General features: G+C 42.1%; 1 protein-coding gene across 3 annotated transcripts in view; it reads right to left on the bottom strand.

Annotated features, from left to right (window-relative positions):
• Positions 1-18,536, bottom strand: part of MNS1 (meiosis specific nuclear structural 1) — a 137,217-nt gene that overhangs the window by 63,000 nt on the left and 55,681 nt on the right. For 2 of the 3 annotated variants that reach the window (XM_064485568.1, XM_064485569.1), the window contains 3 exons: positions 15,155-15,348; positions 13,881-13,998; positions 13,373-13,476 (listed from right to left, as the gene is read on the bottom strand). In XM_064485568.1, the coding sequence (XP_064341638.1) occupies positions 13,373-13,476; positions 13,881-13,914 (138 nt within the window). In that variant the 5' untranslated portion in view covers positions 13,915-13,998; positions 15,155-15,348. Of the gene's footprint in view, positions 1-13,372; positions 13,477-13,880; positions 13,999-15,154; positions 15,349-18,536 lie in introns of those variants that run through there. The other variant, XM_064485570.1, reaches the window with a different exon arrangement.

Raw genomic sequence — 18,536 nt, 5'->3', positions numbered from 1 at the left:
AACTGTGATAGGTCTGACATCTGTGAAAGGAGAGAGGGAATGAAAAAGGAGAAGCCTCAAACTGCAGCACAGTTGTGAATGTCTCTGCCCAGCCAACAGGGAGTGCCAAGCAAAGATTCCCATTACAGATGTCCCATGTTGGGCCCCAAATACCCAGTCTTGCTCAGGCATTGGCTGGGAGCAGCTTTGCAAAAGCTAGGACTCTGCATGAATGCCACTGCAGACTCAAGTGTGGAGTAACTGGAGGTTCTTGGACACCTATTATCCTTGCAGCAGGTTCCCTCAAAGGGAGATTTGAGCAGAGGATCGTCATGGCTGCCGCACTGACACACAGCCTGCCACCACGCTTCCCATGTTTATAGTAGTGTCTCGTTTCTGCTGATTCTCTCATATGTCATCTTTGTTATCATTGCTACCCTACTGATAGCTTCTCGAAAAATACTCTACATGCCAGCTTTTCTTCTTACATCTTACAATCAGGCCCATCCTTAGAGGATGGTATGGCCTTCAAGGTACCATCAGGATTAGGTGTCATTCATACCATCAAACAGGGACCTCTGTTTTCCCACAGGTCCACAGGTTCTCTGTACAGCATGCAGACTAGGACATGAGCACCCCCCCACCAACTCCCCCTTAGCTGTGTAAATATTATGGAACAGACTTCTGATTTTTAAAACTGAGGCTTGGAAACCTTTGAAAGGAGACATTCATGAAATGAATTCCCAGAAAGATCCATGTCAAAAATCGTACTTTACAATCAGATGCAAAGAAACTCATAAAAGCTTTAAGGATGCAATACTGAACCTATTTACAGGATGCTGTGGCAAGGACAGATAATATCTTTGACCTTGAACAAGTCATTTAACCTCCCTGATGTGTGTTTCCTCGTCTATAAAATGAAGAGGGTGGATGAGATGATACTTGAGGCCACTTCTAGCACTAACGTTCTATGAAATAAAAGTCAACTTAGAGATTAATTGGGTTTCTGAGCCTCAAGCAATTAATTACACTGTCGCTGCCCTTTAACAGACCCATCACAGAAGAAAATTAGATTCAACTGACAGATTTTAATCTTCAACTCTTGTCGATTTTAAGTCCAACACTATTTTTTAAGATCTGCAAATTAATGCTTTCACAAAAGGTTCAATAGCGTTCTGGCCAAGGAATTTGACCTGACAAACATATTATAATACTAAGGCCATTTTTCTCTATTTAAAAAAAATAGTCTTCATGCTGACTTTTTCCTGCATTCAGAACCTCAGCAGACACTCCACTAGAGTTTTATAAAATGTTAGACAGTGGTTTAGTGAAATTCTTCACCAATTTCTGAAGTGCTCAAGGACATCTGATCAAGGACTTCAGTTCTGCCCACACCTGCTTCATCTAATTCCAGTATGTTTTTCTTATTCTTCTCTGACTTTTGCGTTTCCTTATTTTGTGTCAACATTGAATTATTGGTAGAAAAATATGTTGGTTAAATTTCTAGCAAAAAATAATCAGTTTTAATTTCCAGTTAATAAGAAAGTGTATATTTTATGTTATCCTTCTTTTAATGCTTACTCATTTAAATAATAATGACTTTTAACTTTCTCTTAAATATTATAATTCATATCTATTTTAGATTTTTAAAAATGAATTCCACAATTTAGTTTACTGAACTTTGATTTCCAATACCTACTTTCTACTTTTGTGTCATGTCCACTTGCACTGGTAATATTTCTGACATATACAAAAAGGCATGGAGACTAGATGAACACCCATGTTTTCATAACCAGACATAAGAAAAACCATTAAAGCTGTTTTTTTGTGCACCGTTATACACCTTCCTGTCTCATTTTTTTCCTTCTAGAGGTTAACAGTTTTGTGTATTCAACAGCATTTATCATTCCCATGCATGTCTCTGTATTTTTAACACTATGAATCAACCTCTAAAAACTGTGATATTGTATCATATGCTTTAATGATAAAACTGAGCCATAATTGTGTAAATTGCTTTTTTGGTGATTTTTGAAAATACTCTTTAAAAAAAATTATGCTGACATACAGATGATCTACAATACTGAATGAGTTTCAAGTGCATAGCAAAGTAATTTAGTTATACATATATATATTTTCCCAGTTCTTTTTCATTAGAGTATATTGGCAAATTGCTTTTAATTCCACATTAGGTTTATGAGGTTACTCTGTGGTAGTTCACATACATCACTCTTTATTTTTTTCTCTAAGCTGTGGCTTATATTTTTCACTTTCTCTAAAATCCCCTTTAATGCATATTAATTTTAAATCCAATGTAGTCAAATTCGTTAATTATTTCCTTATGTCTTGTGAGGGTTTTGCTTTATTTAAACAATTCTTTAATAATATGAGTTCATAAAACTTTTCATGATCCATCTATAACTCACGTGGGATTTATATGTTTTTTATATAATGTGAAATACATGTATAATTTTATTATTCTTTTGTCCACATGGATAACCATTGTCCATTATCTTTTCTGACTGATCTGCAATGCATCTATTTCACAGTACTAATTACTATACTAAGTACTGATATTTCACAGCTAATTATTATATTAAAATATAGTAATACTTTACCTAATTTGCTGTTCTTCAAAGTTTCTTGGCTATTATTTGCCCTTGGTTTTTCTATATACACTTAGATTTCCCTTGCCAAGTTTTATGAAAAAAAAAACTGTTGGGGATTTGATTGGAATTTCATTGAGTCTACGGATCAATTTGGAGAAAACTCAGTGTCTTTATGACAGTATGTCTTCCATCCATGTATGTGGTACATCTCTATAATGTCTTCTCTTTAAACGTCTTTGAACTAAGTTTTGTAATTTTCTCTATAAAGATCTCATGCCTATTTGTTAGGTTTATACCTAGTTACTTTAAATTCTTTGCTGCTGTCATAAATAATATCTGTATCATTGAAGGTCCAAGTAGAAAATAGCACCTTAATTTGGGTCATTTACCAAAATGTAGGCAGGGTTTAAGGAAACCACCAGGGATTGTACAGTACCAAGGGGCCAGTAACTTTGGGGAAGCCTGTCCACCCCTAATCCTGAAGGCAAGGGGAGGAGGCAGTTTTCCAGAACCCAAAGACAGAAACAGCTACATTTGACCTTTGATGGGAGCTGTGACCCTTGGTCAAAGATACAGTCAGCCAGGAACAACCTTCCAGGGAAAGAGGTGAGGAAATATAATTCCCATCCTCTTTTCTCCATCCCTGGATCTTCCACTGTTGAAACTAATGAGAAGCCAGCCTCTCATCTGGAGTCAATGAGGTACGACCAAGATGGACACAAGTAAAGAATGAATCTGGAGGGACAGATAGATGTCCAACACTGTATCTTGCACAAAATTAATTTTCTGTTTATTGGTGTTATATAGGAATGCAAATAATTTCTGGATATTGGCTTTATATCCACTAGTCCTGCTGAATTACATTTTAAATTCTGATCATTTATCTGTAGATTTTCTTGAGTTTTCTGTATTCATAAACATTTTTTCTTTTTTCCCTCTATTATACCATTAAAATTTTTCTTCCTTAATGAACTGGTTAGAACCTACAATAAAATGACAAATAGAAGAAACTAATGGGGGCATCCTTAACTTATATGTTTGACATCTCACCTCTAAGTATGAAGTTTGCTGCAGATTTTGTTTGGTTTTTGGCTCCTATTATTGCAAAAGCAGTATATGTACATTGTTAGAAGTAAGAATATATAGATCACTAAATCTAAGAACAGAACATTGTATTTCTTCACCAAGAGATTAGGGCTATTAACACCTTAGTGAACCATGCACATATAAATTTACAGATTTTTAACAGAGGGGATTATACTGTATATGCTGTAATATAAAGGTTACACTCTATAAACTGCTTTTCATGGTGGAGGTGGTTTTTTTCTAGAGTCTTTTGTTTCTTTTTTTGTTTTTTTTTAAGGGGGGTAATTAGGTTTATTTATTTATTCATTTATTTATTTATTTTAAATGGAGGTACTCCCCAGGACTGCGTGCATGATGAGCACACATTCTACCACTGAGCTACACCCTTCCTGCTGTAGGTGTGTTATTTCCTTGTTTTTGAAGAGTTTTCATCCTAAATAGGAATTCAGTTTTATCAACTGGACCCTCACCTTATACTATATACAAAAATTAATCCAAAGTGAATCAAAGTTTAAACCTAAGAGCTAAAATTGTAAAACTGTTAGAAGATAATATAGGGTAAAATGTTCACGACATTAGATTTGACAATGTTTTCTTGAACCTGACACAAAAGCCCATGTAACAAAAGAAAAAAAATAGATAAATTAGACTACATCAAAATTAAAAAAAAAAAAAAAACCAACTGTGCACCAAAAGACACAATCAACAGAGGCAATCCAGAGAATGGGGAGAAAATATTTGCAAATCATTTATCTGATAAGAGGTCAATATCCAGAATATATCCAGAACTCAATTCAGCAGCAATAATAACAACAACAAAAACCCAACCAATGTTTTAAATGGGCAAAAGATCTGGATACTTCTTCAAAGGAGAGATACAAGTAGCCAACAAGCATATGAGAAGACACTCAACATCACTAATCGTTAGGGAAATGCAACTCAAAATCACAGTGTGATACCACCTCAAGCCCATGGATAAACAATATTTAAAAAAACAAAACAAGGACACAACAGTCGTTGGAAAGGATGTGGAATAATCAGAAACCTTGAACTGTCGGGAAGATAAAATGGTGCAGCTGCCGATAAAAATAGTTTTGTTCTTCCTTTAAAGATTAAAAATAGAATTACTATACAATCCAGCAATCCCACTTCTGGGCATATACCCCAAATAACTGAAAGAGATCCTGAAGATCTATCTGTATACTCAAGCTCACAGCAGCATTATCAACAGTAGCCAAAAGGTGGAAGCCACCCAAGTGTCCATGAATGGATGAACAGATAAACAAAATGTGATATAGACATACAAGGGAACATTATTCACCCTTAATAAGAAATGAAACTCTGACACATGCTACAATCTGGATGAACTCTGAATACATTGTGCTAAGTAAAATAAGCAAGTCACAAAAGGACAAATACTACCTGATTCCACTTACATGACATACATAAGGTAGTCAAATGCATAAAGCCAGAACGTGAAAAGGGTGGCTGCCAGGGGCTGAGGGAGGAGAAAAGAGTAGGGAGTTATTGTTTAATGGGGACAGACTGAGTTTTCCAAGATGAAAAGAGTTCTCAAGATGGATGGTGGTGATGGTTGCAACACAATGTGAATATACTTAATGCACTGAATTGTATCCTTAAAATGGTTAAGATGGTAAATTCTATGTTATGTTTATTTTACAACAGTGAAAAAAAATGGGTGCAGGTAAAGGAACCTCACTAGACAGATAGTCGATTCAGGAGGTTAGGGGTAGACCCCTGGCATTTCTCTCTCACAATCTTCACAGTAAAAAGCCAAAATAAATTATTTGAGATTCCCTTAAATAAAAGGACGTAGGCTGGAATAAGCAGTAGAGAAATTAAATGAAAATAATAAAATACTTAACTAATCCTTGATTACTTTCAAATTCTTTTTTTTGTGTGTTACCATATTTAATTTATTTTTAGTTTTACCACAACAAACACATGCATAGGGTCAAAACAACAAGATAGATTTATAATGTATAATATTTTCCCTCTGCCATCTTATTCTAGCCAAATTTTGCTCCCACACAATTTTTACCAAATGATTTTACTTCCTTGTGTTACATAAATGATCACTTTCAACTTCTAATGGATGCCAATCTTTCCTGATGCCTTCAGCAAAACCTTTCTTTTATATTTTAGAAATTATTCTCACCTGTAGTAGGCAAGAGACCAAAGCCTTTACCAAAATAGTTATAATTTCAGAGAAAAGCAATAGTTTTCACTTTAACTTCCCTTTTTTCTCTATTCCATTTTTTCGACTACTGCAGCTTGATTTTCTTGTGTTTCCTTTTAAGGAAATAAAGCTTAACTCTTCAAACTTTCCTAAAGTTTGATGTCTAGAAACAGATTCACAGATAGTATTTTTTATTCAGGCTGGGTTTATACCTGTAACTAACTTTCTTTCAATAAGAGAAACTATATTACTGGTAAGCACATTGCCCTTGGAGTCACTGTCTCCACTTCCAGCATCTCATAACAGATGTGTCAAGTGGATGCTTGTCAGGAATAATGGAAATTTTGCCAAAAAACCAAAGAGATGTGGTCCCAACTCTAAGGAGGCATAGAGTTAAATTCATTCAGACTCATGAATGCAAAGTAGAAAAATAAAACGCATTTTCAATAGATTTTTGAAAGATAGTTGCCTGTTAACCGTTTTAATCTACTTTTTACCTCCATTCAGAACACCCACCTACTACATAATTGGGTCACAGTGAGCATTCAATAAATATTTATTGAATGAATAAATATGGAGCATATTCAACTAGAAAAAGCAATGTGATATGTAAGAAACACTTCCCTTAAACATAAAAATCAACAAACATAACATAGGAGCTTAAAATTTTCAAATAAAATGCCTAGAATATGGAAGAAGAATGCTAGAAATGTATTAGGTTTCACAGAGACCCATTCCTCCTGTCCAGTTAATACTATCTTAGTGGAGCAGAGCCTAAGTTGGCTACTAGATCAAAATTTGAAATTCTGTTCATTTTTTTTGACAACCAAGTGAACTATTACTTGTAAAATTCATACTTTCTTGTGGGAAAAAAAAACAGTTGTTTTAGTCTGGCGAGTCCACATCTTGTTCTGCTCAGCTAGGGAAGGCTTTCCAGGGTAGAAAAGTCCAATTGGTTGACTTGTGTAATTTGTATCAATAGAAGAAATTTGTGATTAATAGAAAATTGTATAATTTGTGATCAATAGAAAAAAACTATTCCAGGACGTTCATTGACAGCAACAGCCACTCCTGACTTAACGTTTAAAACTACCTTTGCTACCAATGAGTTGTCTAATCCAGCTCCCACAGCCCCTACATCTAACTTTAAAGAGGAAATCTACCCTCCACTTTCAACTCTGCGTGGAAACTTCTTTGTTGCTATTTTATTTACTTAATTGTACATAGTCAAAGAATGATCAGCTCAGCCAAAGCTAGCCCCTCTCTTTGTCCCAGAAATTGTTCAAGTGACTCTTAACCTAATCTTATGCCTGTGTACTCACTCGTAGCAAATAATGGTACCTAACATTGACTGGTTGTACTGGGTATCATCAGCACTTCACCTATATTGTCTAATGGTTTTAACAACTCTAGGAGTGGGCACTGTGGTCATCATTAGAGAGGAAGAAACTCAGGACCAGAGCAGATAGGATGCCTAGCAAAACACAATTACGAAATGATGAGCCCAGGATTTGTGATCATGTGCCAAGCCACTGGACGATATCGCCATCCAGACAAAACGCTCCCCAGCAATGAACTGAAACTGCAAGGAAGCTGGTGAGCTTCCCTCCTCATCCTCAGGTGCTGGGAGTAGAGCAGGGAGAGGGAGCTGGGCCCAAAAAACACCTGATAGCAGCTCCTAGGCCCCACCACAATATCAGAATTCCAAACAAGTAGACCATCTCTAACAAGAATCTATAAAAAGAGAGAGAAAAAAAAAAGAATCTATAATTTGCTTAACGTTTGCCTGGGCATGTGTCGAATTTACTAAGCGTACCCTCTTTGTCCTTCCATGTCCATGTTTTTGCAGGGATGAACAGGGTATAACTTGGTCTTATTTCAGAGACTAAATTTGCCAGATTGAAAACCCACAGTAGAAAGAGGGTGCTTTTGTCTTTGTCCACAGGCTGGTCCTGCACCATGAAGCCTACAATCATGGGTCCTTAGTGCCTCACTTACACCGTGAGAATCATCTTGTTTCCCTCATGTGGGCCGTCTCAGTTTTATTTCCCAACTCCGAGCCACAGAGCACATTAATTCTCAATTATGCTTACTCAGGGCCCCAATCTGCAGTCCTCACACAGACAAAAGTATAATGGGAAGCCTGAATAATTAGTTCCTCCGACATCAACAAGGCTGAGGGATTTATTTTGTTTGTTTGTTTGTTTGTTTGTTTGTTTATTGATTTATTTTAAAGAAAACTCCTGGGACTTGGATTCAAATGAGTCTGCAGGATTAATGAGAGTCAAATCTTATCTTTCTGATCAGCCAGACTGGCCACTGCACATGGCCAAGAAACAATCCGAGGATGTCACAAAGTGTTCAGTAAGAATGACAACAGCATCAAAAAACACCACTCTTATCTGCATATAAATACAGCACACATTAGGGACAGAAAAGTTAAAGTATTTCAGAAGCACAGCATTAACAAGAAAAGATTCCTCAGTAGCAAAGCCAACTCAGTGGAGATTCTCAGTACATCATTAATCCAACTGCCTTGCAATAGATACTCAGCATAATGTTAGCAACCAAAAAGTGACATCAACATGAAAACATTGGATGTAACGGATGCTGTGTTGTGTTGCTCAGATCTGTCTTCCTGTCTGAGGACTTCTTTGCGGTTACATGCTGGGAGTGCTGTCACTAGACAACCCTCAGCTGTCAGTCCTCTCCAGAAATTTCCCTCTGTCCCCTGGGATCAGCTTGCATCCAATATCTGGCTGATGTGGGAGTACAAGAGCCTAGCCTCCTCACTGCAAGGGGAGTCGGCCCTAAAGGGCCACCCCAGCTCTTCTGAAGAGCTCCCAGGGGCTGAGCTGAGACCTCGGTGGAGACCACTCTGAGCTCAGCTCTTCCCTCTGCCCAGTCCTGCTCCTTCTCGTCGACTAACATTGATCCAAGAGCACTCCCTGCTCACTTCTGCGTGCTCACTTCTGTCTCTGAGTCTGCTTCTCAGGGGACCCCAAATTTGAATACTAGGGAAATTAAGTTCTTTGTTTCTAACATGTTATTAAAATATAAGTGTTACCTTATAACAAGGAAATATGTTTTTAACTAGCATTTAATAGGACTATAACATATTGTTCAGGCATTATTAAATCACTATTTTCCTCGGGATATAGGTAGGGCTGGTTGATTTACTGTGATAGAAAGCCAAGCAAGAGGGAGACGAGCATTGGAGGCAGACTACCAAGCTGTCAAGAGCCCCTACTCAGGAAATTATACTGGGGGCTGGGAAATAGAAAGGAAGTACACAGGGGAGAGGTATTAGGAGGGTGCTAGTCCTACTGGAATCCACACAGAAAGCTTCTGTAAGACCGCCAGCCACCCAGCTTTCTATAGGCCTGATGCCTTCCCTCTGAGGATGCTGTCAAAGGCATTGAGGCATGGTGAAGGAATTCAGTGTGACAGTCATCAGCCTCCCCTCTGTTCTTAGTCCCTTCTGCTCTTGGCCTAATCTCTCAGAAAATCTTTCTTCCCTAAGTTTTTTTATTAGCCAATAGACACATGGTGAAGGCATTTGGATTATAGTAGAGAATTTAAGACAAGGTGAAAACCTTCTACCCCAGAGGCATATATCTCAGTTGCCAATGGAAGAGTTTCAGACACCAGGACTAGAGGAAGAGAGGAAGCAGGCAGCCCGCCCAGAGGCTAAGTCAGATACTCTCCAAAAACACCTTTGACAGAGTCTTTAATTAACCATGCCTTGTGCTGAGATTATTCATCTACCTCACAGGGACACATTGGTGGTACAGTCTGCTTCACTATCAGTTTAAATTTTGGCTCTGGATTTAACAATTCATTCAATAGATAATTGTTGAGAACCTATCAGGTGCCAGAGTTCCAGCAGTAAACAAAACAGACTTCTATTGTGGGGGAAGGGGACAGAAATAAACCAATACTATAATTTCAGATAACAATAAGAGCTAAGAAGAGAATAAAGCAAGGTTAACATAGAGGACCACTGAGGGAGGGGTGGTGACCTCCTTAGCTGTGAGGGGCTAGGCCAGCGGAGACTTTTCTGAAGAGGCAGCCTGTGAGCAGAGATCTGAATGGTAAGCATCAAACCATGCAAAGATCTAGGCCAAGAGCATCCAAGGCAAAGGCTATATTCCACAAACAGGGGTATAGCAGGAACAGAGCAAAGGAAGGGGAGAGTGAGGGAGGGCTTGGAGAGTAGGAAGGGCCGGATCATGAAGAAGCTTGAAGGCCAGACTAAAAAGAGTCTGGATTTTGCTCTAAAGGTAGTAGGAAGCCACTGGACAGATTTTTAAAGAAGAAGAAATAAGGACATGATGTAATTTTTTGAAGAGCCCTCCAAGGGCATATGAAGAGGGTACGGCAGCAAGCATGAAGCCAGGGAGAGCAGTCAGGAGGCCACGTCTGTGGAGCAGTGAGGTTGAGAATGGTGATGGTGGAGGTGATGGGGAGTCGTTGGGTCTAGGAAGTATTTTAGAAATAAAACTAACGCAACTTATGATGGACTAATGTGGAGAGTGACAAAAACATTTACTCAAAGATAACTCCCAGTCCATCTTTGCCAGCACAACTGGACGAACGATTTGAATACTGATGCAATCAACTGGGGTTGGGGATACTGGGGAGGAACAGATTTGGAGGCTAGGAAAAATCAAGAGTCCTATTCGGATCTGTTAAATTTGAGATGTCTATATCCCAGGGGAGATCTCGAGGAAACAGTAGTATATACAAGTCTATTATTCAAAGGAGAAGTTGGGGCTAGAAGCCTAGATCTAAAGTCAACATGATAAGGATGTTCTTGAAACCCAAGGGACTAGGGATAGAGCCAGAGATAGGAAGAGACTTAGGACTAAGCTCTGAGGAATGCTAATATTTGGAACAAGAGTTCATGACACTGGAATCACCAGGAGAGCTTTAAATAAATATTGAACTTGGACCCATCCCTGGAAGATTCTGATTTCACTGGTCTGGGGTGCAGCTAGATGATCAAGAGATTTAAAAGCCCCCGGTAGTTTCAATGTGCATCTAAGGTTGGGAACCATTGATTTAAATATTGGAAATAGGAGGATAAGTCAGAACGACTAGAACGAAAGGGGCCATTGTTAAGGTAGGAAGGAAACCAGGAGAGTAACATCGTGAAATTTATGTGAAGGGGATGTTCCAAGAATGAAATGGTCAACTGTGTCAAGTGCTGATGAGAAGTAAAGTCCAAGAAGGAAGACAGGGCCAAGGTGGGGTGACCTCAACGTGCAAAGTTGTGGTGGGGTTCTGGGGACAAAGGCCTGCCCGGCATGGGTTAGAGGGACTGGAGGGTGAGGAAGCAGAGACAGCTGCCGTCTCCTGTGTCCCCTCTGCACCAGGACCAGGACCACCCAAGTCCTGGGCTCAGACCCAGAGACTCTGGCCGCCTCTTGTCCAGCAGCTGGGATCTCCAGTGCCCCTCAAGTAACACCATCTAAATGACTTGCCCATAAAGCCAGTCAACACTGACTCCACCAACTCATTTAATACCTGCTGAGCACTTGGATGTGCTCGTCATTGTGAGGCAGTGGGGATAGAAAATCCAGTAAGATACATTTCTTGCTCCCATGAAATTTTCAATCCATTGAGGAAGACAGTCACAAAGAATTACAACAAAACAGTCATCTTGATTCTACATCTACAACATCCACCTACTTTCCATGCCCATTCCCACTAACCTAGTTCAGGCCTTGAAAATGAATAATGGTGTCCTGACCAGTCTCCCTGTGTCCAGCCTCTTCCTTCTTGTTCATCTAGTTTAACCCCTGCTACCAAATTCCTTTTCCTAAAGCACAGCTCTGTCCATGTCATTCATTAATTGTGGAAGCATTAATTTAGCACCTACTAAATACAAAAAGAAACACAGTCCTCTCTCCTGTGATGCTGGGGTCAACTTCTGGTTCCAAAAGCCTGATTGTGTAATCTCATTCAGAGGTAACCACAGCAGTTACCCAGTCCATGCATGAATCTCCTTTATGAATCCCTATAATTCATAAGTGGATAGCTGGATAAAAACATTTCCAGTTGGTACTTAAACTTCCAAGGATGGAGAATTCACTTTTGAAAACAAGTTCAATACATGTTCAAGGAGTTGGAAACGTGTATAAGTTCCTCCTTCACAGTGCTTCCTGCTTAGCAGTTAGAGTGAAAACTTCCTCGCTGGCATTCAGGTCTGCTCTAATTTGACCCTGAGGCATTCCCGTCTTAGCATCTAACATTCTCCTTGATGTTTCCTTCCCAGAACATGTTTTCATATCACGAACCTTTCCCTCTATTCCCTCATATCCAAGTCCTTCAAGACGGGGCTCAAGCACCATGTTCTCCATAAAACCACCCTGAGTCTCTCAGCACACCCAGCATCTCCCTCACCTGAGACCCCTGAAACATTTTTCCCTACCTTGTGCTTTCCCAGCTTTGCTGACTGGGGCACATGTCCTGTTTTCCATGCCTCACTGAGAGGTCCATGAGACCTGGGTCCCTCTCTCGGGCACCTCTGTCTCCCACCCAGTGCCCAGCACGGTGACTTGAAAGTTTCCTTAGACACCTGTGGAATGACCACAGCAGCAATTCCCTGGATTTGTTTCCCATTTTGTGCAAGAAAGAAGCTATATTAGCTTTCCTACTGACTCTAATTTTCTGATTCTCAAATTTAAAGAAAGTATTAGACATTTATTGCATGCTTGAGATTGTGTTTTTCTCATTTCCAAGTAAAAGACACAGTTGTTAAGAGGGGGTGGATAAAGACAATAAACATGAAACAATTCTCCTATAAAAAGATAATAATAAAATATTAGCTGTGAGCAACAGGAAAAAACAAAGGAGATCATGGAGGGAGGAGAAGGAGGAGATGTCAGTGGTCAAGAGTCGCTATGGAAAGTTAGGAGAAAGAGAAGTTCGTTGAACCTGGCTTTGAATCTTCATATAAAGAGTTCTGGGCATTTTAAGCCTGAAGCAAAGGCAGAGTCAGCAACACTAGAGGGAGCCACGGCCTGCAGTCTGGAGAGAAAGCGTCCCAGCTCAGTCAGCCTTGGGTTCAGAGATTCTAAAACATTTGCTTAAGATAATTTCTAAAATGAAAATTATTTTGAGTCTATTTTCAGTTTTCACTGCTGTTAAACCTCTTTTGAGGGAGTAAGTACAAAGTTCTCAATGTCTGCACATCTATGTCAATTTTGTCTGAGACTATCTCCTAAATCTTAACTGTCAGCTACTGGGATTTGGGGGTGGAAGTAAAGAAGGATCGGGCGAGACCCTGCGCAGTGACCTCCCTGCTCACTCAGACTGGCCTGAAGCTGGGGTGGTCTGTGACCACGGGTTCCCAGGGTCAGGAATCCAAAGGTTGCTGCTTACACGTTTAAATACGAGGCCTGCGGGGCGGACTGCAGCAAAGAGGCCACCCCTCTAGCCTTTTCATTCAGTCCGAGTCCACAGACAGCCCTAAGCAAGGCATGTTTAAAAGTACCTGGAAGTTCTGGGGCTGCAATGTGAGTTCAGTCTGGCCACCATCAGCACTGCCAGGGCCTGCCTGGTGGATGGACAGATGCAGAGACCGATGCCCCCATCCACCTGCAGGTGAGAAGAGTGAGGAGTAGTTGCAAGGTGGAAAAAAGGAAATTGGGTGCAGCCCTGATGCACTACCTTACCTCAAACAGGGTGACATTAAACAGTGTCAAATCACATCTACCAAAGGAGTAGTGCTGGATCGTATATTTTCGCCATATACAAATGCTTACTTACACTAAATTTTGGGATAGAGTAGCTTAAAAAATAAAAGATAAAAAGGATAGCATACCTCTAAGGCAGTAGTGACTTAAAGCTTGCTCAGGCTTAAGGGACAAGGGACCTCAGGGCCAAGAGGGAGGACACCCTAGAGTACCCTGGCTTGTAGGGTCTTCTCACACTGCCCACCCCACTGTGCCACCAGACAGAAACCTAAATAATCAGAGGGCAGCAGGAGGGGAGGGCCTCACCAGCCACTGGAGTGCCCAGGAGGCACCCTTTCATCCAGATGCTACTTTCAGAACTCCTCTTGCTGTGGCCGTCTCCAGCTTGCCGTTAAGTCGAAGGCAGGAGGCTGAGGACCCAGACCTAGAGGGAAGAATGGAGAGGAAATTGTTCGTGCGGGCTGTGAAGAAGCAAGCCCATCACCAGCATCTCTCTGTTCTCCCTGCCCCATGCTGCTGTCCTGGCATCCGGATGTTTTCCCTGGTCCCCCTAAGTCCAAAGGGAATAAGGAAAGGGGGACAAGAGAAAGCAAGAAGATGGGGAGAGGAGCTTGTTTTGGCCCCTGGACATGCCCAGTGAGGGTGAGCTGGGCCAACAGAAGCACCAGTAAGGCCGAAGCTGCTACTCCTATGGGTGGGGAAGAACAGAATTGAGTCCCAGGGAGGTCAGGAAAGTGACCCTTCTGTGTAGGTGGGGGATGAGGGGATGGAGGTGTGGGAGTGGTAGTGTTGGGGGGTACAGAGCCAGCCTGAAGGCAAGGTGAGGGGGCAGGTGGGGGCCTTGGGGGCCTCTGGGGAGAGAGCTCAGAAGCTTCCTGCCTTGCCTGAGGCCTGAGTTCTTGCCTGAGCTCTGAGGCCACCTGAGGCAGGGCACAGGCAGAACGGGGAGTGGAGGGGGCAACGCTCTGCTCCATCTCTGGGGGCACAGTATGAACCCCAAGATAACCAGGGCCAGGCCCCGGGCAGAGAGCAGAAATGCTCACCACACGTGCGCAGACAGGAGGGGCCCAGCGGGGCCTTGGTCTAGCCTGCCGGTCTGGGACCCACCCCAGACATCCAGAGCCCATCTCAGCTGCCAAAGGCAAGTTGGACCACAAGCTTCCTGCACTTGGCGAGGTGTGGAGGGAGGGAAGGGAGGGGAGTTAAAGTGAGACACAAGAGGAGAGAGACAGCCCTTCTTGTGCATGAGGTGCTGGGCCGCCCACATCAGGAGGTGCTCTGAGCTCTGACTCTGCTGGACAGAAGTGTCTTCCAGCAGCAAACCCTCAGGAGGCTCAGCGTGGTTGGGCGCCACAGTCACGGTCATCCTAGCTGACTCCTGTGCTGCTTCTGAGTCGGAAGTGAAGCTTGGAGAAGGCCACATGCATTCACACGGAAGGCTCTTCCCCCGCTCCCACAGAGCAGATCCTTCCACATGGAGTGCCAGTGCCCCTTCCCCACAGAACCACCCTGAGTCCTTCAGCTGACCATCATCTGATCCAGCATCTCCCTCACCTGGGACCCCTCAGACTTATTTTTACCTTCCCCATGGGTTTTCTCCTTTGCTGACTGGGGAACATGTCCTGCTTTCCATGCCTCTGAGAGGTCCATGAGACCTGGAGCAATCTCTAGGGTGCCTCGGTCTCCTGCACAGTGCCCAGCACGGTGACTTGAAAGTTTCATTAGACACCTGTGGAATGACCACAGCGGCAGTTCCCTGGATCTGTGTGCCATTCTGGGAAAAGAGGAAGCTATATGAATGCTTCTCAAAGCTCTTATGTTCTGATTCCCAATTAGATTAAATATTCGACACTTGCTGCATGCCTGATACTGTCTCTCATTTCAGAGACGTGAAAGATACAAGTGTGATTTTGTCGTGGTAACTCAAATGTACAAGGAACAAGTAGATTATGAGGCTGAATATAATAAGACGTTAAATTGCACATCGTAAGAGCTCAACAGGAGAGAGAGAGATGCATATGGTCCAGTGAGGGCATGGAGAGCTAAAAGGGAGAGAATTAGTTGATGGTGAGGGGATCTGTACAGGTCGCCAGCCCCACAGATGTCGCAGCCTTGCCCTTGGTGCCTTGCCCATGAGGGCTCTTCACTGCTGCTGGTTCACCGGGGAAACCAGAGGCAAGTCAGGGGACCAGAGCAGCCCCTGGCAGAACAGGACACCATCTCCCTGGTCTTCTTGTTGATCTTCAGGCCTCCCAAGCAGAAGCTGCAGTCATTGTTAAGAAGGTCCAATCATCAGGACCTTCCTTGGGTTTCTGTTACTCAGACCTTGGGAAAACCAGGGTGGGGTGGCTGGGAGTCACCCTACTTTTCAGCTCAGTACAAGTGAGCTTTGCTATAACACTCTTCACAGAGACCTTACCCTGACCATCCAGGAGGGACGTTCCCAGCGTCTTGTGGGGCTTCCCATACCTTTACCCTTGCCCCGAGACATGGGGTATCTTTTGCACAGTTCCCACTGTCCAGGTATTGGGGAGTGATTCGGATGCTCAGCTGGTGGCCACATGAACACAACTGTCCTCAGCTCAGGCATCCAAGATGCCCCTAGACCACTGCCCTTCCACCGAGAGACAACAATTTCCTTCTCCAGAGTCTGGTCTGTGTCTGGTTTCCTGGGTAGGATGGCAAGTGGCACGCCCTCAGGGGTAGGCTTGCTGCCTTATCTGTCAGGATGAGTCAGGGCAGGAGCAGAGCTGCCTAGAAACCAGTCTTGGGCCCCAGTGTTGCTTTTTCATGCAGATTTAACAGTTGCTCTGAGATAACATGGTCTGTAAGTCCAACAAACAGGCACACACTAAGCTCAGAACACAGGCTGGCGTTGTCATGGTGCCATGCTTTATGGCTTCACAGAATTCCACTCTGTTTCCCACAACGGCCATCACTGCCCCTCCCTATGGGTATCTTTAGGTCTCCAGTGCCTAGCGCAGAGCCTGGCACGCAGCAGACATCCTATAATGATGCTGAATCCTGAGGGAGACACTTGGCAGATGAATGACATTAGCTAATGCAGCCTTAAAGGTATGGTATGACACAGTGATAAAGATAAATATGCTCTATCTCATTTTACAACAGTAAATCTGAAACCCCATCTTTCAGGAAAGCATTGTCTCCACCGTGAAGCCCACGTCAGTGATCCTGCTTATCGAATTCTGTTGAGCGAGTGTGGAAGGAGCAGCTCTCTGTAATCTATTTACTTTAAGGAGCTCAGTCACGTGCTCAGCTCACAGGCCCGTTTATCAGGATGAAGGATGCTCTCTGGAGAGAGCAGACAGCAGGACAGGCCGGGCTCGGATGACAGTCTGCCCTGTGGAGATTGACTTTAATGAAGCACAGAATAAACAGGAAGATTAAGAGGGTGCAAAAATCAGTGACAAGTTTTTGAGTTCACCTCTCTGTAGGAAACAAAAGGTTCTCTGTACAGCTGAGCGCTGTCTCTGGGTTATAGATGGGGGCATCTGTTTGGTCACTAATGACCCCACACTATCTAAGTCAGCCTCTGTGCCAGGAAAGAAAAGTTTTCTCTTAATTTACAGACCCACTTCTGTGCAATTTAAATCTACCCACCATGTGATTTACTTTATAGTGAGTAGGAAGACTGAGGCTTTAATAAACGATTTGAGAAATTATTTAATAGGCTAAAATGTTAGTCTGATAAACAAAGACTAAATATGTTTCATATTGTTCTTGTATGTAGTCCTCCACTGTGTGATGAGAAATCATGCTCGTTCAGAGCTCATGACTCAAAGATACAGTCAGTCCTGTAGGGATGACTCACCTTATAGAAGGCCTACATTCTTGGAATAAAACAAAAATGAAAACTAGTCTTCCTCATTAAACAGGGCCATGTCCACAGGAACTTAATGGCATTCAGACATTTTACTGTATATTCCTTCAGTTTCTCATTTAATATATGATTTTTCCCCAATGAATAGAATGAAGTTACAAAACAGCCAGAGGACATAGTCTAAAATTCACACCCATCTTTTGAAGATGACAGTTTCATTTAGAGGATCTAAATGGGGATCTTATTTTGTTGTCATTTCTTTTTGAATACGTAGATCTTACTAAAGGTGGGAGCAGAATTTTGATTCATATAGCGTCTTCCTTATTCTTTCATTGAACTGTGAGAACTGGGGTGTGTGTGTGTGTGTGTGTGTGTGTACGTTAATACGTTCACCGGGCAGGATGCAGACATGCTGCGGTATTGTAGCCTTCCTACCAGTAGATGGCACTCTGGTTCAAATTGATATTCTAAGCTTTCAGTTGCCCAGCACGAACACTTCGAACACTTTGTGAGCAGTAATTGTGAGGAAGACAGTGTACCAGTCCACTGAGATGTATCCAAGGAAAATGTGCAGCAACACAACAGCAACTCAAAACAATTCTGGGCAAACTATTTTAGGAGAGTTGGCTTGTACAAGGATACAGGGGACAGTCCTAATAGAGTAATGGGAGGTGGGTAATAGTGCAGTGGTAGAATGCATGCTTAACATGCACAAAGTCCTGGGTTCTATCCCCAGTACCTCCATTAAAAAAAATAACAGGGTGATCAGAATGCCTGGAACTCGATGAGATTAGTTGAGAACTCCTTTATGGAAGAGTTTCCTTAAGCAGAGTGCTTGAATGCAGAGGAAGGGACATGAGGCAGCAAGAGGCAGGTGTTCAGGGTAGAAGTCAGTCTACTTTAAGACACTTATCTGATGTAGGCTTAATGTTAATAGCTAAGCTTCATACAATGATAAGAAAGTGGTGGGGGCAGGTAAGAGAGGGAGCAAGAAAAACACTCAGCTTTGCAAAAATAAACAAAAATAAAACACGGTCAGCCAAAATTAGGCCTTCCATCTGATTTTCACTTTTGATTATCACAGTAAATAAAATACAGATCAGCTAATTGAGCCAATATCT

Source organism: Camelus dromedarius, chromosome 5 (assembly GCF_036321535.1).
Source record: "Camelus dromedarius isolate mCamDro1 chromosome 5, mCamDro1.pat, whole genome shotgun sequence".
Lineage (NCBI taxonomy): Eukaryota > Metazoa > Chordata > Mammalia > Artiodactyla > Camelidae > Camelus > Camelus dromedarius.
This window is presented reverse-complemented; position numbering and strand designations above follow the sequence as displayed.